We start from the raw sequence: 24,746 nt of genomic DNA on the forward strand, positions 1-24,746 counted from the left end.
TGAACATTACTAACATATGTGACACATTATTCCCTCCCCTGTTGATACACACCTCTTTCACCCACACTATTTTCTGTGCTTTATCAATGGTGAAGTTCTCTCTTCTTTCTCTGAATTTCCCTAGTGCATTCAGGGTCCTTGGCTCTGGAGCAAACCGAAACTTGACTTTGATTCAGACCTTCAGTTCTACTGAACTTTCTTGAATTAATCCTTCATACTATTTAATCAAAGAATCAGTATTTCAGTTGTCACCTCTGTCAATAATATTCCACAGATATTCAGACCTGGACAGGGCTTTTGAAAAGTTTTATACACATTTATAGAGAATCCCTTTGAGTGGGTAGTGCATTATATGAAATAATTTTTCTCAGCAGTGCTTTATAAAGAGTTCTGTCTGATGCTCTACTCTTATTGCAGAAAGGTGATCAGGTCTGCTGCATTTTTAATGTATTTCATGACAGCACAGTTCATATATTTCATTATGGTCTCCTGTTTTATTTATATAATCTGCAGACACAAGGCCACAGAAACATTTTCATAAGACTCCAAATGAAAATGTTAAGCTTTGCAAAAAAAAAAAAAAAAAAAAAAAGCAGCAGGGCTGGTTTCAATGAGAAAACTTGTCTTTTGAAATGAAACATTGTTTCTCTGAAAATGAAGATGTTAAGCAAGCTGCAGTATAGATGTTTGCTTGCTGACAATTGTGTCGACTGCTCCAGACAGCAGAAAACCTTGGTCTAATCAGGCTGAAATACATCCTTCTGATTCCACCAATATACTGCTATTGGTGAAACTAAAAAGCATTTCATTCTGAAAAAAATGCTACTGATTGAAGTAATCACAGCAACCAGATACACGTACCAGAGATTTCTTTTCCCGGTGATAGTTTTGAGAGATTGTTTGATATAACAGTTAAGGATATTTGCCCAAGTTTGATATTACCTTGATCCTCCTGCTGCCTGGAAATGGTGTGGCATTTTTCTGTTGTATGACTCCAGGTGTAACAAACTATCAGAATGTGATGGAGAGAAATCTGCAGTTTTCCCTTCCTTCTTTCCCTTTCTTTCTTAGGAAATCCATCATTCATGTCTATATGGGCAAATATAGTTCCTTAAGCTCATATGCAAACACATGAATATAATTTTAAGGGAAGCTTTTAATTTTTCATTTTTTCTCTACACAGAATCTTTCATAGTTTTTACATATTTGCACTAGAATGGGTGGGAAGTGTTCTAATATCTGGTTGGGCTCTTGGTATGTGCTGAAAATTTTTTTAGGATGTTGACTAACTAAATCTTTTAGATGAGCTGTTAGAAGTATATCTAGGACTGGTAGTGTGAACACTGAAATCATGGAGCTAATGTGTGAATGACTACCTTTTTCTTATACAGCTGTACTCAGATTTAATCATCTTTGCAGTTGGTGAAAAAAGTCACAATTATTTTTAACAGTTTTAGATTTCTAAATATATTCATCTGAATATATATATATATCTATGTATATATATGTCTCAAATGCATTCAGTAAGATTAGCACCAATATGAAATTAAGTTGGTATTGAGGTTATTAATTCTTTCCATTTCTAATTTTTTCTGTTTGTAACTGTTCATAAACATATGCAAACAAAATTCAAATTTTTTTTGTTTAAAATATGTTTGCAAGAAAAATTTGGTCTGGTTATAATTGACGTTAGAGGATCTAGTCTGAAGGCTTTTCCTGTAGTGGAATTCATTACAATTTATTTTTGACACCACAGGCTGCATGTTTCTCATAGTTCAGATGTAATTAAGAAGTTTCATCTCTTGCACAACTCCTCATTGTAAAGGAAAAAATTGTGCACATTACTTATTCTCTCAATCTAAATTCTGTACAGAAAACTGTGTACTTGGATAAGCATTTTACTTGGACACCTAAGCAATTGTTTGTAAAAACTAACTGGTGCTCACCTATCTGTTCAATAGTCTAAAGTAATTCACTGTCTCTCTTTTTCTTCCCAAATACAAATTACTTGGCTATCATTGTATTTACTGCAATGTTTCTTTTAATACAGATGAGTAATACAGTGATGGTGTCATCCCTACTGTTCTGCAGATGTCATACTACCCCACAAAATGTGTAGAAACTGAAGGCAGCTATCTGCAAGTGTCTTTCCTTCAGTATAAATAACACTGTTTTCCTCTCCCTTTTCTCAGGTGCCTATCCAAGACTTTCACTGAGCTTCAGGTTGAAGAGAAATATTGGCTACTTTATTCTTCAAACCTATATGCCCTCCATACTGATTACCATTTTATCATGGGTGTCATTCTGGATCAATTATGATGCATCAGCAGCAAGAGTTGCCCTTGGTATGTGCTAAAAATGAGTGGGACATTAAAATGTCAGATTTAATGTAGCCTTCAGAGGTTGTTAAAAACTACGACATGATGTCAGTGTTTTGAAATTCCAAAATAATTTGCGTCAAAATCGTGTCATCCAGCATTGCCTCAAAAGTGATGTTTCCCCCTTCATGCAAGAGTGTAACCACTAAATCTCTGACATGAGCTGCTCATACAGGTCCCAGACTTGTTCTCATCAAGTTAATGCTGTTGTAATTTCATCTAGGAGACCAGCTCCACAGTCATACTTGAGCGTGGGCTTTAGTCCAGCTCAGTGTGGGAGGACAGATGTGGCTCCAAGCCTCCTCCTGAGGTTCTGGGTGCTTTAACTGACACTGGCAGAAAGAGCATATAGGGGCACATCAGCTATGGACCATGCCATGCCACCTACCCCTCAGAGTACATGGCGTGTTAAGTGCATGATTATGACAGCTTAAAGTGTCATTTACCTCATGACAGAAAAACATGGATTTGGCACAGGTATGCGATTCCTGCCCAAGGACTTTTCAGATCAAGGTGTCCTTTAAATAAGGGAAAGTCACTAGAAAATTGTGAAGTTGACACGTCGGAGGGAAGGGATGACATCCAGAAAGACCTTGACAAGCTTGAGATGTGAACCTGCATGAATCCCATGAAGTTCAACCAGGCCAACTGCAAGATCCTGCATGTGGGTCAGGCAATCCCAAGAACAAGTGCAGGCTGGGTAGAGAATAGGTGGAGAAACAGCCCTGAGGAGGAGGACTTGGGCTATTGATTGCCAAGGAGTTCAACACAACCCAGCAATGAGCACTTGCAGTCCAGAAAGCCAGCTGTGTCTGGTCTGCACCAAAACCAGTGTGGCCAGCAGGGTGAGGAGGTGATTCTTCTCCTTGACTGCTCTCATGACACCCCAGCTGGAATATGGGATCGGGTTTGGGGTCCCCAACATAAGGTCATGGACCTGTTGGAGTGAGTCCAGAGAAGGGTCATGAAGGTGATCTGGGACTGGAGCACCTCTCCTGTCAAGGCAGGCCAAGAGACTTGGTTTTGTTCAGCCTAAAGAAGAGAAGGCTCTAGGGTAACCTTACAGCACCTTCCAGTACCCAAAAGGGGGCCTACAGGAGCGCTAGAAAGGGGCTTCATACAAGGACAGGACAAGGAGGAATGGCTTCAAAATGACAGAGAATAGATTTAGATTAAGAGATTCTTGATTGTGAGGATGGTGAGGCACTGGAGCAGGTTGCCCATAGGAGTTGTGGATTCCCCATCCCTTGAAGTGTTGAAGGCCAAGTCAGATGTGTCTTCAAGCAACTTGAACTGCACATGGCAGTAAACTTAGATGGAGTTTAAGGTCCCTTCCAAGCCAAACAATTCTGTGATTCTGTCATAGTTTAGGGTTAGGATTAGGGTTAGGGTTAGGATGTTCTCCAATTTAGTGGTCCTATTAAAACCACACTGCCTCTTGCTTCCCCCTGTCCCCCTTCCCCCTGTGAGGATGGCTGGAGATAATTGGAGGCACAAAAGGCAAAGAGCCTAGGCTGAGGTAAGAACAATTTACTGGAAACAGCAATGAGACACAAAAAAAACAGGATCAGCAACATACTAATAACAAAACTGTACAAAAGAGAGAGTGATTCACCAGCAAAAATGCTCACTGTGCAACTCATGACTCAATGGTGGCCACATTTGCCCCAACCTGAAGAAAAACCTTCCTCCCAGGAAAAGACTCCCTTCCCGCAACCTCTGGCAATGATGTGAGGTGATATAGAATAATCTTTGGGTCCTCCTGGCTACTGCAAAAATTAACCCTGTCCTAGCCAGAACCAGGACAGATTCTATGACAATAGAATGCTATTCTATGACAATAGCAAATATTTCATCCTTTACAGAAGCATATTCAGGGATAGCTATACCTAAGGAAGATTGAATGGATCCATAAATCCTTACAAATACTTCTGCCTCTCATCTTGTCCCAAATTCTATATTCAACCCTGTGCTTCTCAATTACACGTCCCTTGTCACTTCCCCATTACCCAGAACTTGTCACTAAGTCTGTTCTATCTACCTCCTGTATTATCTTATTTTCTTAAAACAGGAACATACTCCCTAGTTCCCTTATTTTTTGTAATGTACCACAGCAAACCCAGACTCCAACCCATGCCCCTGTGATTCCCTTTTTCTTTACCCCATGTCTCCCGAGGTCCCACATACCAAAGCAGGCAGGGTAGCCACCTTTGTGCAACATATTATCCAGCATCTGAATTTGGGTAGATGGAGATACTGTAGATTAACCGCAGTTACTGTGCAGTAATTCTGCATACACTGTGGGTTAGCTGGTGCCTATGGGCATGGCACAGTCTGGCATTACCACTCAGCAGCCAGGGCTTCTTTAGCAGCTTGTAGCTAAGTAGTAGCTTAATAGGAAGTGAGGCATGAAGCCCAAACACCTCTGATGTGTTCATAAATGAGCTACTGGTTAGCAGAGATCCACCCAGGTGGACCAAGTGAGGGCAGCACTTCAACCACAACCATCACCATTAGATACATACTGGCCAGGACTGCAGAGAACAGATGGCTAGACAGAAGTTACCATAGCCAATGACATTCCATGCCCTTCTGTTACAGGTTAATGAGATTTTTCCTTGTTTAAGGAGCAAGACTGTCTCATGTGACCCATTTCTGTGTAGCACAAGTTCATCAAGTACTGTAAAACAAATATTAGAACAAAAATCAGAGAGTACAAGGCAAGCTCAGGAGACCAGATGTTCTATTTTCAATTGGTAAAAAGTCCTTTTGAGAGGACAAAAATCCATCTAATAGTTTCTTCTCAGAGAAGAATTAGTGCCATGGTGATTATGTCAGTGGTGTTTGTATAATAAAGTTCAGTATCATGGGTCTAATCCTATGTTCCTCTTTATACCCCCTCTTATTAGTCTTAAGCTGGTACCACAGAATCATAGAAAATGGTGAGTAGAAATGTCCCACGAGGGACCCACAGGAGTCGAACTCCTGTCCCTGCACAGGACCATCTCCAAGAGTCACACCATGGGCTCAAGAGGATTGTCCAATTCTTCTTGAACCCTGTCAGGCTTGGTGCTGTGACCACTGCCCTGGGGAGCTGTTCTAGTGCCCATCCACCCTTTGGGTGAACAGCCTTTTTCCAACATACAACCTAAACCTCCCCTGACACAACTTGAGGCCATTCCCTTGGGTCCTGTCGCTGGTCACAACAGAGAAGAGATCAGTCCCTGTCCCTCCTCTTCCCCTCATGAAGAAGCTGTAACTGCAATGAGGTCTCCAGGCTGAACAGACCAAGTGACTTAACTTGCTCCTCATACAGCTTCCCCTCACGACTTTTCACCATCCTCGTTGCCCTCCACTGGACACTTTCTAATAGTTCAATATGTTTTTTATAGTGTGGTGCCCAAAACTGCACACAATATTCAAGGTGAGGCTGCCCCAGTGCAGAGAAGAACAGGACAATGCCCTCCCTTGCCTGGCTGGCCATGATGTGTCTGATGTTCCCCAGGACACGCTTGGCCCTCCTGGCTGCCAGGGCACTTCTGACTCATGTTCAGTCTTCCATCCACCAGGACCCCCAGCACTTTCTGCAGCACTGCTCTCCAGCCTTTTGTTCCCCAGTCGGTCTGCACACTGATGTTTGCCCCATCCCAGGTGCAGAATCCAGCACTTCCCCTCATTGAATTCCACATGGTTGGTGATTGCCTGCCCAGTCCTCTGATTTATCAAGGTCTCTCTGCAGGGCCTTCCTGCCCCCAGGGGAGGCAACAGCTGCTCCCTGTTATGTAGTGTCTGTGAACTTACATGGCATCCTAATGTGAACTGGTATAAAAGCTTAAAGGCAATATAGCACCTTTGGACCTATATGATTGGTTCTGAAAAACTCAGTACAAAGAAGGTATACCTAATTTCCTAAGTATTTTTTCAAGGAAGCATTCTCTGTGCAATTCTTGGGACACAAACTTTTATTCAACCCCTGCAAGAAGCCTGTATTCTCTGTGAGCCTGATTCTATTAATTCACTTCCATGTTTTGCCCCTGTGCCTGTTCCCTTGCTGCACTGAACCAAATAGTTGCCTCCAGAGTGAAGCCAAGGTACAGAGCAAAGATCAGCTCATTCAGAGACTGTGCTATGGACACTGCAGACAGATGGTGATATGGGGCTGATCTCAAGAGAAATATTCAAACCTATAAATTTTGCTCTCAACTTTTTGCTAGTTAGCCCTAGAAGTTCCTAAATTCAGTGTTTTGAGTGAGGAGAAGAATAATCTTCAGAGTCCTCCCTTGTGGGAAGGACTATAAACACAAGATAATCTTATTTTTTTTTTTTTGTTTTAGGGGAGTGTCAGCTACTTCTCCTCCAGCTATGCTTTAAAATAAATTATTGAGCTTCAGAAGGACATTTGGCCACAGGATTTCAGGATCTCCCAGGGAATGTATTTCCCTTTGGTTAATGATAGCTACCTTTCTATTCAGCGTGCCTCATCTTCTGGATCACCAGACATCTGATATCAATGCACACTTGTTTCCCAGTTTAGAGGAAAAACTGAAAACTGCATGACACTAACCCACTAAATATCCAAAATATCTGTTACACAATCTCTTAGGGTATTACTACAGTTCCCTGGAGTGGCACTGCTTACACTGATGGCTTGGTTTTGAGTTATATTGTCTTTATTTCTGTCTCTTCAGATAAAAGAAGCTGTGCTTTATTATATGGCAGCAATTTTATTTTGTCCTTTATTTTTGTTCTGCCTGTATTTTAGTGACAACATGTAAACTGATGGTATAATTATGGAATCAAAGAAAATAGTAATGGAGGAGAACTAATAGAATGACTTGCCTTGAAATGAGACTTATTCCACAAATCAGTGTTTTCAGAAACCTGTGATTTGCAATTCCCATAGAATTTCCAGCGGAGGAACAGATCCTGCAGTTTATTGTGAATTCAGGCAGACTGACAATAAATTTGCTTTTCTTTCCAGATTTTCGTAACAGTCCTCTGTAATATATTTCCAGGTGCTGTGTCCATCCTTAGATAAATACCTTGACATAAGGTTGATATAGATATTTTGTAAATATTTCATTAGCGTCCGGTTTGTTGCTATAAAAATACTGCTCTCCCTCCTTCTTCCTTCCAAAAATTCACATACCTATCTCTCATTGCTCACCTCATTTGTTTCTATGTAACTAGCCTACTGCTGCAAATTAGTCATCTCAAATTCCACTTATAGATTGTCCTTTCCTGAAATAAGTATCTAATCTAGATGGGATGAACTGCTCTAGAAAGGTACCTGTCTCTCCCCATCTACCACAGGGGCACCCTACAGGACTGACATCAACAAACTGCCTGACTCTTAGAAAATTAAAACTGTGGGAGAAGTCTTTCACCATCTGTGTGAACACTGTTCTTGTTGCACATCAGTTTGATCTCCATGGAAGGGATTTTCAATACAGCTACACTTGGCTTCCATGAATCTACATTAACTCATGGCACTGGTGCCAGACCCCCTTGTCAGCTGTTCCCCCCCACTCATAGGAAGGAAATAATTGTAACATAATAATAATGTATCAAGTTTTAATTTTGCTCTTTTTTTGCAGTGATGTCACCTGCAAGGTGACAAATTTTTGAGCTTCTTCCCACTGACAAGGCATGTTTGCCAAGAAGGAAAATAAAACTGAAAGCTTGGAGTTGTAAGATATATGATCTTTTTTCTTTGTGTAGGAATTACGACTGTGCTGACTATGACAACAATCAACACTCACCTGCGAGAGACTTTGCCTAAAATTCCATATGTTAAAGCCATTGACATGTATCTCATGGGCTGCTTTGTGTTTGTCTTCTTGGCCTTACTTGAATATGCCTTTGTCAACTACATTTTCTTTGGAAAAGGCCCTCAAAGGCAGAAGAAACTTGCAGAAAAAACAACAAAGGCAAACAACGATCGCTCAAGGTTTGAAGGCAGTCGGGTAAGTTTCTTGAATTTATATATATTTTATTTTTACATTGCAAAGCCTATCAGCATGAAAGAACCCCAAAAAGAAACCATTTTTGGGGTGACAACCAACCACATCTTTTTGTGGACAAACTTGGCTATTTTCATTTTCAGGAACTGACGCAGAAGACTGTATGTAGGCATACAGATGTGGAAGAGAGTATGATCTGTATGACAAGTGTAAGAAGACAGTGGGAGGGAAGTTAACTTGAAAATAAAGGCTCAGATCAACAAATGCATTTATTTGTCTAAATCAAATATAATCCAACTGTGATTTTAAGCACCTATGTACATTTCCTGTGTAAGAGAATCCAGGATCTGAGCACACCTTTCACTTCACTTCACTTAGAGGAGATGCATTTACCATGGGAGAGAACAGATAAAGAATGATTAGTTCTGCCATGCTAATTAACTGGCCAGCACAGTTCAATGCTGTGTGTGGCATTGTCATCTGCTGCTGCTAAAAGCCAGCAGGAAAGTGTAAGTCCTAGAGAAACTTTCAGATTGATTTCTGAAGCATGGTATTAGCAAGGTCTATGCTGATTATCCTCCAGCCTATTTCCTTGCCTGGAGTATTACTTTATCCAGTGAATACCTCACTTTTTAATCTTTGGGAGGAAATGCAAGGTGTTCAGCAGTGTCTGACATTAACAAGCCATGTCAGTTTGAATAGAACATCTTTCTTTTTTTTTTTTTTACTAAAATGCTCCCAATGAGGCTTTTTCATTCAGTTCTTTTGAGTAAGACTGGGGTTTTTTTTCTATCAGCTATAAATTAGAAGAATTCACAGTGACAGAACTACTACCTGTTTATCAAAACCAGTATCATCAAAGTAATTTCAGGCTATATTTGTTTATCCTAATGATTTTGTCTGCTATAGTAAATGTAATGCAGAACTAAACCTAATTATCAGCACTCCTATATGTGAAACAATTCTGAACCAGTAAACATATTTTTTTCCACTGTATTATGAAACCAGATTCTCATCACAGTTGGCAGCTCTACTTAGAACTAAGATATCAGGACAAAGAAATTCTCTTTACTGGAAAAATAAATAGTCATATTAATAAAAAAAATACAGATGGGGAAATAAGAGTATCTATATTGAAGGCCATGGAGAAGATTTTAACTGCAAGCAGGTAATGCAGATGTGTGCACTAAGGTTTAATGCTCCTGCTGGAAACCATCTGGTGTATCTCATCCATTTAAGTGATTTACATAATTCAGTACAAGACTTGTTAATGGGTCCAATACTACCCCATGCCTGACAGTTCTTCTGTCTTGAGATCAATTTATCTATATTTTCAAAATATTCATAGTACCTTAAGTAATGAAAATGTACATTTTTATACCCAGTTCATGCCATTTTATATCCTGAATCTGTACATACCATATAGCAATCTTTTTTTTTTTTTTCCCTGGCTTTTGACTTACAAACTTTTCTTTTGTTTCTGAAGCATCCCACACAAATATAATGAACTGTTCTGCTTTTTCTGCTGGTTTAATGGCAACTGTGCATGAATGAAAAATTTCTTCACAGCAAGGGCTGTCAAACATTGGAAGAGGCTGCCCAGGGAAGTGGTTGAATCACTATCCCTGGAGATATTTAAAAGATGTTCAGATGTGGCACTTGGAGACATGGTTGTGGCGCAGTGGGGGTTGGTCTCTTCTCCCACGTAGCAAGTGACAGAATGAGAGGAAATGGCCTCAAGTTGCATTAGGAGAGGATTAGATTCTATATTAGGAAACATTTATTCACAGAAAATGAAGTCAGGCACTGGAATCACCATCACTGGAAGAGTTCAAAATCATATGGATGTGGCATGTGGGGCATGGTTCTGGGTTAATAGATGAACTCAGTGACCTTAGGGGACTTCTTAACCAACGAGATTCTATGATTCTTTCAAATAAGGATACAAATTCAGTGTACCAGAGTTTAAAGAAGAGTGTTTTACTTTGTCCCTTGGAGTTCAAGGTGTGAAAGGGAGCTCTGTATGCATTGTAGAATCATATATACTCATATTTACTGTGAATATTTGCTGTTCAAATAACACAGGATAAATAATATGGTATGGTCCCTTTCTGTGTAGAAAACATTTTGTCCCCAGGCCACAGCTGGGGAATTCAGCAGAGCTCTGTTTCAGTTTCTGAATTCAATGCCTTCAAAGAAGCAGTGCCAGCATGCAACAGAAACAGATAGAAATACTAGGTAGAGCTAATTGGATATCTTCCTTTGAGACACAACATGGACAGAAGATTCACTGGATGTAGGATGTCAGATTTCTCATTTGAGAAACGCTGGCAAATGTGAAGCATAGGAAACTGATCAGAACAGGAAAGAGATCCCATGGATTTCAAGATGCGCATCTCAGGGAAAATACTTCTAACAGATCTACTTTGGACAAGGTTTTTCATGGCTTCAAGATACCACAACCTTGAAGCAGGAAAATGTCTTATCTTCTGGATCATGTCCACCATTTACCATGCTATGCAGATGTCCATGGATGCAGCAGGACTGGAGTCATGCAAGAGTTCTTACCATACTTTCTATGGAAGACAGTACCTGAAAACTCTGCAACTCTCACCACTTCAGGGATAGTAAAGAGTGATTAACTTCCAGTCTCTCCTTTGGTGGCTCTTGAAAATCATTGAATCTGATGGAAATAACAGTTGCTTGCTTCTTGCTTTAGAGTTGGGACTCCAATGCTGGATGTTCTGGGACAGGCTCACGCAGTGTACCCCAATACTGCACAGTAAGGGAGGCTCAGAGACACACAGGAAGACTACTTTGTGCTAGTTGAATGAAATTAATAGTTTTGTGGTTTTGCTGAGGCTTCAGTCTTCCATGGAGTGTAATTTCATTCACAAAGGGATGATTTCTAATTCTGGAAAATATTTCCAATCTCATGTGTTTTGGGGCTTCTTTTTTAAAGAAAGGGAGAATGCCAAAAGCAGGCAGCCCACTTTGCACTATTTCATGAATGTCAAATGTAAGCTGTGCTGGAGAGGAGATTGAAAAATGTTCAAATATAAAACCGGAAGAAGGCGTTATTATTAGTTTATTTCTGACTACTATTTTGGGTTGCTCTGTTGCTGTTTTGTTTCAGTAATTGAATTTGCTTGTTTATGAACCATGTGCATGAGCTCCCTGCCACTGATTAAGAATACTAGCTCAGGGCACTAGGAAAACAAAACAAAACAAAACAAAAAACCAAACTGAGCCAAATAAAAAATAAATAATATTCTATTTATTGTCCACATCAGATGCTGTAACTTGTGGGTGTAGTGACAGAACAACTTAGTGCTGTATCAGGTCCAGCCAGAGTCCGGAGGTGGTGTGGTGAAAATCCCTTGTGTTGGGAGGCAGCACTAGCAGAGAGGGGGCAGCTCAGCACATTGCCTGGTGCTCAGGCCCTGAGTTCAAGCTTTTCTTTTATGATGTCCAAGACTGGCAGTGCTGCTGAGGCAAAGGGAACAAGAGAAGGCAATGAGCAAATTGCATGTTATTTCTACCCAGAAGTGTAGTAATCCATGAAAACCAGTAGAACCAGCTTGGATACTACTATTGTAGTCTATTTTTTACATATCAGGGAACTGAAATCAGGAGTGCAAGCTAGCAGGCTTGGTAAAAAACACTCCTCTTATAGTAGCAAAAGGGCTTTTCCTGCTTTTCCTATTGGACTGTAGAGCAAGCAAGGTTTTTAGTAAAAAAAAAAAAGTTCTAGACAACAAAATGCACAGATGTGGATATGTTGGTTTTGTATGTGATGACTGCTTTGCAAAGCAGTAACTTCATGCTCAGTAAGTCTTCTTCATAATGAAAGCATTTGCATTGTCAGAGGTTATGGGTTTGAAAAGCCAAAACTGGCACAGCCACCCCCATTTTGGTGCTGCTGCTCTGGATGTGCCCCTCCAGTGCCAGGCCTTTGGGTACTTCTCTCTGAGTTATTCCTGAAATGCTGCCACGCAGGCTTGTTGTGTTGAGGAGGGCTCCACCAGCTGCTGCTGCTGAGCTGTCTCTTGGCTTCAATGCTCCCATTATGGCTTGCTGTCCAGCTCTGTCCATGTGTTGAAACCAGTGAGCCAAACAGCTCCCGGTGTAGGGGAAAGAAGAGCTCTTGCAGCATGGAATTGGCACAGCCGGTGTCCTCAGGTTGCAGAGGTGACAAAGAAAAGCAGTGGGGAGAGAAAAACTCTGCTCTCTATTCTCCTGTGCAGCACTGCTGAAAGTGGCATGATGGCTGAAGCATTTCTGACTAAACTGAATCTCTGGAAAAGGTTTCAGCAGATTCAGAGCTGGTGATAAGATGAAACCTGAGTGATCCTTTCTGAGTGACTCATCTGTGGATCCACGGCTGAATACAGAGGAAATTTCACACTTAGCTGTCTCTTCTTTTGACTGCTTTTGCATCACATTTTATTTCAGATAATGCACTGTAAATAGTATTCCTCACTGAATTGTTCCAGCCTATTGCAGTAAACCATAGTTATTGAGACAAACACAGGATGCTGCTTTTTTTGTGTGTGTGTGTGTGTATAACCAATTTTCGTATACATACTTGTTTGGGTTTGAAAACTCTCTTTTGAAGCCTTGATGCTCTGCTTCTTATATGAAGGCAAGCTCTAGGATCAAGGAAGAAATTACTTTTTATTTTTCCTAAAATATTTCTTTTGGTATGGTGATGATACTTAAATTAAAGTCCTCTGATTGTAGAAAAACTGTCAGAAAAGAATAGGTGGTCTCTAAAGATGTTTCCTTTGAAAATTGATCACTGTTATTATGAATCAATTCCATTTATCGTGTTTGTGTTGGCAGATTGAGGCTTCATTTTTATCTCTCAAAGCTTTCAGTTTTAATAAGTTGTTAATTTTAAATAGGGCTCAGATAAAGGCTAATTTATTGCTAAATCAGCATGAGAGAACTTTAAGGCAATCCTGTTGTCACTTGTTATTCACTCTTGTGGTGGAGGCTACTTGTATAATGAGATGGTGAGCATGTGTTTTGGACATTGCTCCTTCTGGGCCAATCCTTCTGGACCTTCTGAGCTTGTGTGATATGTGTTAAAGTCCCCTGCTGAACACATTGCTTTTTGGTTCAAACTGTGGCAATTTACGATTTCAGTTTGGTGGGACCAAAAGTTCAGCCCCAGAGTATCAATCAGGAGGGTAACTATCACACAAGCTCATTCAAGCTTCAAACCCTCAATGGCTGTCAGACATGTGGGAAGAGTTTCCTCTGACAAGAATAATGCAATAACCCTTTATAAAAAGGCCCTTCTCATCAGGCAGTGTCTACATATATTTTTAGCTCTGGAGAGTCCTGGCTCCAACCCCCGCTGTTGACCAAGGCAGCTGCTTCCCACCAGGCATTGCTGAGAATAGAGGCTCAGGCCACTTACATCCACTTAGCAGTTTTGTTAATTGTAGCAGCCCTTCTCATAAGTGGGGTTTTATTGTGAAGATTAAGATCTTGACTTCTGTGGAAGAATTATCACTCAGTTTAAATTGGAAAGTACGAGAATAGCAAAACTGGCAGTATTCTCCTGTGTATCTTCATCTTTCCTGGATACTTTTTTCAGTCCTTTTTTTAACAGTGGGAGATTTTTATATCACCACTGTGATGAGTAGGTACCAAATTTTGAAATGTATCTGTCAAGGGTGATAAGCACAGTTCTTGTGGGAAGAACACTCATCCTGTAGCTCATGGTGGGGACATTAACTGTGCACTGAGACTCATACATGTACAAGTTTTATTTTGCAACCATTTTGCACAAGTATACATTGTGCAAATCCTGAGATGATAAGAGGGATATGCATAGGACATCTCAGAGGCTGTAATAATCCAGACAATGTGAAATACAGGGCAAAGGAGGACTATGCATTTGTTTCATTTTCTTCCTCCATTGAAATACATCAAGGCTAATTGTAAAACTTCATTATTACTTGAGAGACAGTGAAAATAATATGGAAGTTCCTAATTAGTTTGCTTCTTCATACTTTCCCTGTTTTTCAAGGTCTTCCTATCTTCCCAGTTCTGCTGGTTATGCTGGGCTCATCTACTAAGCTGATATAATATAATTACATCTTCCATTTTTTTATGCTTATGAATTAATATAAACATATTTAAATGTCAGCGAGGGAAGTATCAATTTTTAGACTCAGGGAGAACACCCAACACTATAATTTTTGTTTTGCCTGGAAATAATAATTTTTTTTTAATTAAATTATTTTTAAATATCCAAGGCATAATGTGGTCAATGTATTTAGCTTTAAGCACAGATAAAATTTTAGGCCTGATTGCATATTTTTCTACATCTTGGAAAGCCATTTATGCATAAGTAAAGAAGCTGAAAAGGCAGACACTGATCTCTCTAGTGACAAGACTCAAGGGAATGGCCTGAAGCTGTGTCAGAGCAGGTTCAGGTTGGATAATAGAAGAAGGTTCTTCTCCCAGAGAAGAACCTTTGGGCACTGGAAACAGGCTCCCCAGGGCAGTGGTCACAGCACCAACCCTGACAGAATTCAAGGAATGTTTGGACAACACTCTCAGGCACATGGTGTGACTCTTGGGGATGCTGCTGTGCAGGGTCAGGAGTCAGATGATCCTTGTGGGTCCCTTCCAACTCAGAATATTCTGTGATTCTGTATGTACTTAAATACTAATTTTGATGTAAAATAATGCAAGACTAACTACAGAGACAGAGCTTTTCATTATGTTATTTAAACCCCCTATTTGCATTTATATTGCTTCACATGATGGGAAGTGTTTACATGTATTTGAAAATTTGGGATTGATGAACAAGTAAACATACCTATGGGGTTTCAACAAAATGCTTCCTATTTTTGAGCAAAATGCTTCCTCTGAAAGACTTATGAGGAAAAAGAGATTTCATTGTAAAATACTCTTTAAAATTTATGGAATATTAAACAGAGAACTAAATGAACTTGAAACAATTCAGACTCTACCTAATAATAAATCAAGGCTTATGGTAGTTTTCTGGCCCTAGTAAAGTGCTTTCAAACTGGCTTTAAAGTTGAAGTTTAAAAAAATATTGGAGAAAGGTATTTAATAGCAGCTATTATATTTTGTTTTTTAAACTAGAATAGCTAACATCTAAATGAGCCTGGATGCTAGGCAGAATTAAGAAGTAGATTTAGGACTTCCCAGATATAACAGGGCACTGAAGTTTTGGACCTGGAGCATATAATCCAAGTTGAGTCCACTGGTGACATGGTGTTCCTCCAAGATCAAGGAGTAGGTTCTTTGTGAACAATGTCTTAATTCTCCTCCTTCTGGCTTCAGTTAGGTGAGTCACAGTCATTTTTGGGTAATGACATTAGGCTGCTGGAGTATTTGAACTTTTCACTTGTACTGTAATATTTATAGCTCAGAAATGGTAAACCTTCAAAGGGGAGTCTGCTTCTCAAAATGCACTTATGTGAAATTCAGTCACTTCAACCTGGTGCAGGAGATGTAGTTACTCAGAGGAGGGAGGGATGGAGTTTGATAAAAATTTATTCTGAAATAATAACGCTGGTTTTGCGTATTTGTATCCATGCTGATTCAGCAGAGAATTAATTAATGATTTGGTACTCAGCTGTTTCCATCTATTTTGATGAATTTACTGGGAAATACTCCAAGGAAACAACCAACCCTTGCTTGTTTTGGGGAGGAGATGTGAGAATCAAACATGGAGACCATAGTGTAGAAGTGGGAAGGAATGGCTTCAGTGGGGCCAAAGTGGGAGAAAGAAGGCTGCAGAAAGAATGGAAGCACAGGGCTGGCAGAGAAGTGAAGAAAGGGAAATACTCTGGTCAAAGAAGGATGGTAAGAATTGAGGGGAAATTGGCCAAATCCACAGTCATTGGAGAGAATTTTGGGGAGAATTTCCAGTGCACAGAGTGACATTTTTGAGCCAGGTATTGTATTCTAAGGCTCATACAGAGTAAACCTAAATTTTATCAAAGACATTAGCCTTGTTTTTCATTCATAGCCACAACTGCCTGCAATCCAGTGAGCTACTTTTCTTAATCTATACCTGGGGTAACATTTTCCCTGGAGCCTCTGAGCAACACCCGTGTTCACTCATGAAGGATTTTGCCTTCCCTGTATATTCAGGCAAGCATGAGGCTTGCACAGGTTAGCCTGCCATTATTGGTTTGCTTCTTTATTTGTTGAGAGAGCTTGTGTACCTTTGTCAAAGTAATTTAAATCATTGCTTAAATGATTCCAAAGTCATGTTTATGTGCAAATACTTTTTAACATGCTTCATGCATTAAGTATTCATACTTTAGGACATCACCTTAAGATTGTCACAAAGTATTAGCTCTAATGTTGTCAACGGCTTAGGTGGTTTCTTCAAAACCTTTGAAGGAATCAATTTGAGAGAATGAATCTCAAGAGTATCTGTGGACCAGAGGCTGATTTAGCTTCTGCAGACCCCTTCTTCTCTCCATCTGCTCCTTCCTCTTATTTGACATACAAGCCGGTTTCTCCATTAGCAAAACAGATGAATTTCTAAAGTATGTTTCCAAATATGTTTCATTGGACATTCTGAGAAAAATGTATACTATTATGCAGCTTCATAGGACATACAAATACCTTTAGAAAAATAATTTACACAATAGTTGCAACTTTCTTGACCACCTTTCTGATTTGATGCAGATGCATCTAGATGCAATAACAGTGAGAAGTTGGCACATCAAAGGCAGAAGCTGTGTTAAGGTGGCATGTGAAGTTGGCTGATAAGGTGAAGAAGGCTATGAAAGAAGGTGAAGAAGGTGCATTCAGTCTTCTCCTGATCAAGGAATTAATTTTAATCCTATTATTTCCTTCTAGGAATAAAATGAATTCCTTGATCAGGAGAAGCCTGAAAGCATAGGTGTACCCTCCATAATGCAGGCTTTCAACTGACAGCTCACCACAGTCAAGGTTCAGTGTAGAAGGACAAAGTACCCAGGATGGGCTGATGTCTGTGTCTATGTAGGTGGCAGACAGAATCAGGAGAGATCAGGAAGTCCTGAGGGAAAGAGGAGTTGGCATTTGTGGTGGTGAAAAGAAAAGGAATAAAGACCTGCAAGGGCTCTAGGAGTGAAGCCCACCAAAATGGTCTCTGCTATGACATTTTTAGTAAGCTGAAGGATGTTTCTCAAGGCCTGGGAGGAGATGGGAAAGACGACATTTGATGCCATGGGGGTCTGGATGAGAAATTTAGTTTTAAGCTTCACAAGGAAAAACCAGGTTGTTGAGATATTTTACACATTGCACACAAAAATATCCTGATCATAATTTGTACTCTTAGTGGGGAAAAAAAAAAAAACAGAAGAAACTGAATCAGTTTTTCCAGAGACGAACATAAGTAGTGATGATATCCATGACTGTATTTTACACTTGTGTTTATTCCCTGGTTACAGAGACTGCTCAACAGCATGAACTCCTTTCTACAAACCTTGATATCTTACTTTTGTACCCAAAGGTTTTCTGCAATGGAGAAAATAAATTCTTCTTAATCACCGCTGAGGCTTCTCCATGCCATTATTTTTGTTCATGTTGTTTATTTTTATTTATAGGCACTCATCAGCATAATGTGCCATTGCCTACAGCAGCAGGATTGGTTAGATACCTTAGAATTTTTTCCTACTTACCTGTATATAATTTGTAACATTTTATATTCTTTTTTTTTTTCCATTTGCAAGCACCTTGGCAAAGCATTACTGATATGCTATCATAATTGTCTTCCCTGAGAAGAGATAAGCTGAAGCATCAATAATTGATGAGAGAAATATCCGTTTCACAAAATTTCAATAAGAATGAAAAAGTTAAAAGCATATGGACAGACACATAGCTGCACATACTTTTAATCCATCACACAGCTTGCAAAGGACGTGGTATCAGATGACTGTGCAAACTTCAGAAGGCTGTGACAATAGCCTGTTTTTACAATCACTTTTAAACTGATGCTTCTAGAATGAAATGTTCAACTGCTACACAGTTCAAACAGCTAGATCATGTGGCACGTTAGAAAAATGTATTAATTGTGCAATGAATTATGGATGAATAAATTGCATATGTAAAACTGGAAATTATCCTGTATTCCATGATTCACTATCTATTTTTGACATGGAGAAATAAATTGTCTTGAACAGAGTCACACGTGTGTTAACTGTCTGAAAATACCCAGCACATGGCATTATTTTTTACCTTGAGCCATCATTTTCCTTGCCCAAAACTGGCAGAAAATTTGGAGCTGATTCCTGCATTGTCTGTATTGACTGCTCATCCTTCAGCCTGTAGGGCCTGGTGCATGGGGGTTGTGCTGCCCCACCAATGAAACTATCAAATACTGATTAAGACACCATTCCTTGGAACTTCTCCTCAGCGCCACTCATGGAAACTCTTAAGGTTTCTGGACTGATGGAGCCATACACAACTCTGCGCTGCTTCTCTTTTGCCACTCAGGAGACTGGAGAATCTGGCTCAGATTTTAAGAGGCTAAAAGATCAGGACCTTTTCTTTATTATTGAAAATGGCATCACACTGCTCTGTACTTGGAAATTTATATGGGGTTCTTTTGATTTTTGTATGGAGCGCTCTGTGATATGCCTGACCAGGGACCTGGATTTTTGTCTGTCAGGGTGATGCCTAGTCCTTGACTGGATATGAGTTACTGCTAACACAAACATTGACCTTGCTGTAGTTGTAGTTGCTATTAAATTAAGCAAAGTATTATTAATACTAAACCAAAATATCTACACAGAAATTGCTGTCAAGTTTCTCTCACCAAGACTTTGACTTTGTTAGCATGATAAATATACTTTGTGCTAAACACTGGTCACTGCCTCTGGAATAGGGTGGTGAAAGGGAAGAGTCCCTCCTATTTCCTCAATCCATCCACTTTTTTTTTATGCCTTAAGTTCATTTGGTTTTGAGATCAATCATGCAGACAGAAAATCCCTGCAGTTAAAAATTGCCATGATTGGAAAACTCTGCAAATGACTGTGGAAGGAAAACTTCAGGAGATAAGTTGTAAATAAGCTCCGTGATTGTAAAATAGAGAGTTCAGTACATCAGAGCTGTTCTTATGATTTTTGCAAACTTCACAGGCACTTTTTAAAATCTTATTTTAGATCACAGTTAGGAAAAACCAAAACTAGCCAGTTTAATTTAATTTCCTACTGTAGCAGCAAGAGGATCCATCCCTTACTCTCTTGCTCTATTGCCAGCAATGCAGAGGTTTCACTGAACTGTACCATCCTTTAAAATGTGGCTGGTTCAGAGGGAAAAGAAAATGGTGGAGTTTGCCAAGTATGGTTTTGTACTGGATGTTTGGTAGCATGATGATAACCCTGTTTGTAAAAGTATTTAAGTACTTGCCTAATTTTAGGCAGCTGAATAATGCCATTTCTTTTTTAAGATTATCACATGCTTAAAAATAATTACATTGTTTTTCTAGTTATGTATGGGTTTGGAGATTTACATACACCCACATTCCGTTCATCGATGTCAAGTCTTTTGAAAGACTTTATGTTTCTATTTTTTCCCCCTAGGTGGACACCCATGGAAACATTCTGCTAACATCGCTTGAAATTCACAACGAGGTGGCAAGCAACGAGGTCACCACCAGCGTTACAGAAGCCCGAAATTCAACCATATCCTTTGACAACTCAGGAATCCAGTACAGAAAACAAAGCTCACATCGTGAAAGCCTGGGAAGGCGTTCGTCAGAAAGAACAGGCTCCCATAGCAAGAGGGGCCATTTACGAAGAAGGTCTTCGCAACTGAAAATAAAAATCCCCGACCTAACAGATGTGAATGCCATCGACAGATGGTCAAGAATGGTGTTTCCATTCACATTTTCTCTTTTCAATTTAATTTACTGGCTATACTATGTTAACTGAGTGACTTAGTTTTTTTAAAGGACTTCAACTATAACAATTGAAGTACTACTCGCCTGCAGAGTTTATATATATATTTATATATATATATTTATATATAAAAAAAATATATATATGAACTTTTACTATGTAGACCATACTCATGTATGTGTGAATACATGTAGCAAAGAACTGTGTGTACTTTAAAGCACATACTGCAAAGCAAAAATATATGTATGCACACACACATGAACACATTCATTCTGAGGTTATGGACACTTTAACATAGAATGCACTTCACAGGAACTTTTTAAATTGAAAGGCAGGTGTCATCAAAGAAGCAAGCCTTGAGAAAGTAAGTGTTGTATATTATCACTACAAAACTTTGATTGTCATAGAAATTTTTGAACACCTGTAATCATGTATAAAGTTAGTATTTAGTAACATCCTTTGTAAATGCTGCCATACACACGAATCATAAAGCAGTAAAGTTACACTGGTAAGTTTAAAGTAAGTATTTATATTGCAGATCCATCAACTACCATTTCATCAAGCCCAATTTATTTTTCTTTGCTAAATTTTTTTGGGGTTATATATGTCATATTTTCCCAGTCCAGGATGGACATAGTTTTTAATGATCTCTTGCTTTCTCTTCTGCAGTAAGCGAGCTGATCATGGGAGTGTTGTAGGTCTTTGGAGACATATACAGGTTTATAATATTTCAAACAAGCATTTTAACATCAACAGTGACATGAATCTTTTGTAAGTACTGTAAATGTACAGCACATTTTCCTTCCCTTGGACTGATTCCAGCTGCCATGTCATTTTGAAAAAGAACAGCACATTTCTAGTCTAATTTAGCTGAGAATTCAACTACTGTCCATGTGCTCTACATCTGCTGTAGATTTAAAGATTGTTATTCCAGTGAAAGCATAGAAGATGTCTCAGGTTATTTGTTACTTCAACATGAAGTCACCTAGCTGTAGCCTTTTTTAAACATGCATTCATATTATTTAACATTCTTATAACATTGTATGTTAATGTAAAATATATTTGCATAATATGCATATAAGTATATTTTCTCAATATTTTTCTTTCCTGTGCTTGCTATCGTGACCGCATGTTATGTCATATTTTTGTTTCTGTGATGTTATAACTTTTTATTCTCTAGAGTTGAGCAAATAGAGCACTTCTGATACTTTGATTCAGTAATGGAGCATTTTCATATTTTATTTATATACTGAAAGTATTCGCCTACACTTACCAAGGTAGTGTGCTGCCATCACAAATCACAAGAGTATGTTTTGTTTCAGCATTAACTGTGTTCTAACATACCCTTCATGCAAATGTGACCATTTTAGTTTTGATCCCAGTTCATTCCCTCACTGGGATTCCAACTTTTTTCAGTCTAGTAAATTGTAGTCATTGAGGTATGCCAATTTCAGATCTGTAAACCTAATTTGTTATTTAGCAGAACTAAACCTTTCTAAAGAAAAGAAGATATATTTTTTGTAAACAGTGTTTCTATCATGTACATTCTCAAATAACAACAAATACAGTAGCATAAATAGATCTAAAAAAAATAGAATTCAGGCTTAGCCCTGACAGTTCTCTGCATGCGAAATTCCTGTGGACATCAATGAGATTTTTTGACAGAGAGCTTTGAATGCTAGCTGGAGACTTCTATGGGCAAAAATATGTGTGGATATGCATCTAGCAAAACCACCAAATATGAATGGAAGTGAAAAGGCTGCCCTGGCTCAGTAACGACTGCCCCCTGTTCTCGCCAGGACTTGATTTACCTGTGAGTAGAGCAGCGATACTTGGGCTGCTGCCCTGCACGGCCCATTACTGTTCCCACCCCTATTTGCAGCTGAACTGTGAAACTTTGCTCTGGACCAAAATTCCAGCGTAGATGAGCCTGGTGTGCAAAGGTGTTCCAGTCCCATCCCCAGGGCTGCTCCCTGAGCGCGGATGGGCTGGCGCAGTTGCCTTGCGGCGTCCCTGCAGTGCGATCCCAGCCGGGAGCGCTCACCGGAGCCCCGGCGGCTGTCTGGGCAGGATCCGCGCCGCAGTCCCGCTGCAGCCTTGGCAAGGGTGCAAAGTGGCTGAAGCTGCAGTTTTTAAGCACTGTGTCTGCAGACAACTACACAGCATGAAGAGCCTCAAAGGAACCTGTATAGCTGGAGCAGAAAAACTTGGTGTTTTAAAGCTCCTCAGTATTAAGTCCCATTGGTAAAGCGCAATGTATTGTGAGCTCTTCAATATCTCTCCAGACTGTGAAGGGATTATAGAGCACATTGTCACCTTTGTAATCAAAGTGACTAACAATTAACGCCCTCCCAAAATACATATTAGAAAGAATTGTTGAAAACCTCTCTTAAGTTTTTATCTTAATAGCAAAATATGTTTAAATAAAGCTATCTGATTTTTAGTAAAAATTATAAATGGTAGGCTTTGCTTTAGAAAAATTTCCCCACTGAAATTAACCCCAAGCAAGTCTTCCTGTAAGTGCCCTAAAAGAACTACCCTAAGAAGTTGGATTTGAGAATGGTCCTGTCCTCATGATTTAACCTCAGCACTCCCTTTTCTTCAAGCCCCACCTCCTAGAAATCACATGGCCAGGCAGAAACCTTCAATAAGAAGCGACTTTTTAGTTGTGACAGAAATGTATATTCCAAATCCCACTGAAATCAGTTCTTCAGTGGCTTCAACCAGAATTTCCAAGAAGGCAGAAAATTACTCTCTGCACAGAGCAAAGAGGCAGTGTGGATTTTTCAGGGCCCTACACGTGCAAGAGGCTGAATCTCTGAGGACTCTCTCCCTCTCTTACCCTTTGCACTACTGGAGGGCAGCACGTTACTGCAGCCCCCTTCAGGGAACTGTGCTCCCCATCTTGCCTGTCTTTGCAAAAAGTAGGCAGTTGCACATTTCAGCTTTTTCAAAAGATTTCACATTCATTGGTTTAGTCACAAACAGCTTTAACCTTAACAGATTCAAGTCTTGGTTTGACTTGAAAAAAGCCAGGAAAATCTCGCGTAAGGTTAGTACTTCATCATCTTACACACACATTTTTTGTGCCTTTTTTTGCCAATTCTGTTCCTACAGTCCCAGCACGATTTCTTACACACAGAAACACACACGTACAACCACGTGTTAAGAGCAGTTTGCCTTGACCTCCCATTTTGTGGCTCTTGACCCTGTGCACTAGCTGCAGTATATTATTTTAACCATAGATTGCTTTAAGACTAAAAATGGTAATTTCAATTAAATCACACCAGAGTGTTGTATTTCACAGCTAATTAACTCCTTTGTAACTCAACACTACTATAAATAACATTTACACATAATTTGTTTGTAAAAGGCATTTAAAAAAAGGAAAACTGAAACTTATCTTCTGTTATAGCCCAAAGGGTCAATAAACAGTAGAAATATTATGGTGGTTTAACTCCAAGTTGATTTCATCCCATTGTAAAGATAAAGTGAAACCCAGTTCTTTTTGCTTAAGGCACAGCTATGTATTTTTGGTATTCTTCTGCAGTGAAAAAAAAGAATAGTAAAATGGAATGATGAAGAGATGCTTTATGAAAATATTGATGAATGAATATTAATTTATTAAAAAGGATTTAAAAATTATTTTATCGGGTTTTTTTTTCTGGGAATGGAGGGAGCATGATGACTGTTTAGCCAAATTTATTCTTAAATAGCATGTGATGATTAGTGTTACACATTTTGCAGAAAAAGACCAAATATGGAAGCATTTTCTAAACAACACACAAATAGAAGATGGATTCTGGAGCATTGAACAACTATATTTCCTAGTGCTTTATATAATAGATAAAGGAAGAAGGAAAAACTACATCCACTGACTTAGCAAGATTTTTAATAGCAAACCAATTTGTCTTCAAGCTGTGGCATTGCCAGTTGAGAGCAAAAAGTTTGTTCTGTGCTTTGTATGAAAAAGCCTGCTTCTACCCAGGAAACAAAAGAGGTTTTTAATACCAAAACAGGACCATGTTTGTTTATATGTTCAGTAATCAAGAACTGTGTTCATTAAACTTTTTATTGCTAAATAATTTATTTTAGAGGAGTCAGGATAGAGAGAATTTTATGAAAGAGGATTTTAAAGACGCCTTGATATTAGTGCTACAACCCCTTCCCCCAAAACCAAAAAACACCTTGAAAATTTGGAAAGCAGGAACAAGCTGTCATATGCTTGCTTAAATCTCATAATTGTTAATGATACATGTCACAATTTTAAAAGCAGATAATATTCAGCACCATAGTTGTAATGGCCTTTCAAATCAAAAGGAAGGCTCCCTCTTATTTCAGCATGTTTCTGCATGTTTAGCAATGCTTCCCAGGTTGTAAGTAACATCTATGATCTATGATTTTTTCTAGTCCAGCAATTAACCTTGTGGCAAGCTTAGTTTTGCGATTGGGAATATTTGCTAAGAGATGCATTTCTCTGTGTATTTTGGAGATGATGAATGGATAAATAT

The 24,746-nt window shown here is 39.2% G+C and overlaps 1 protein-coding gene across 1 annotated transcript in view; it reads left to right on the forward strand.

Moving 5' to 3' along the window:
- Window positions 1–23,866, forward strand: part of GABRB3 (gamma-aminobutyric acid type A receptor subunit beta3) — a 114,991-nt gene extending 91,125 nt beyond the window's left edge. The window contains exons 7-9 of the mRNA XM_074535747.1: window positions 2,193–2,345; window positions 8,100–8,344; window positions 19,918–23,866. Coding sequence (XP_074391848.1) covers window positions 2,193–2,345; window positions 8,100–8,344; window positions 19,918–20,268 — 749 coding nt within the window. The 3' untranslated portion in view covers window positions 20,269–23,866. The remainder of the gene's footprint in view (window positions 1–2,192; window positions 2,346–8,099; window positions 8,345–19,917) is intronic.
- The last annotated feature ends 880 nt before the right edge of the window (window positions 23,867–24,746 follow it).

This window comes from Zonotrichia albicollis, chromosome 2 (assembly GCF_047830755.1).
Source record: "Zonotrichia albicollis isolate bZonAlb1 chromosome 2, bZonAlb1.hap1, whole genome shotgun sequence".
NCBI lineage: Eukaryota > Metazoa > Chordata > Aves > Passeriformes > Passerellidae > Zonotrichia > Zonotrichia albicollis.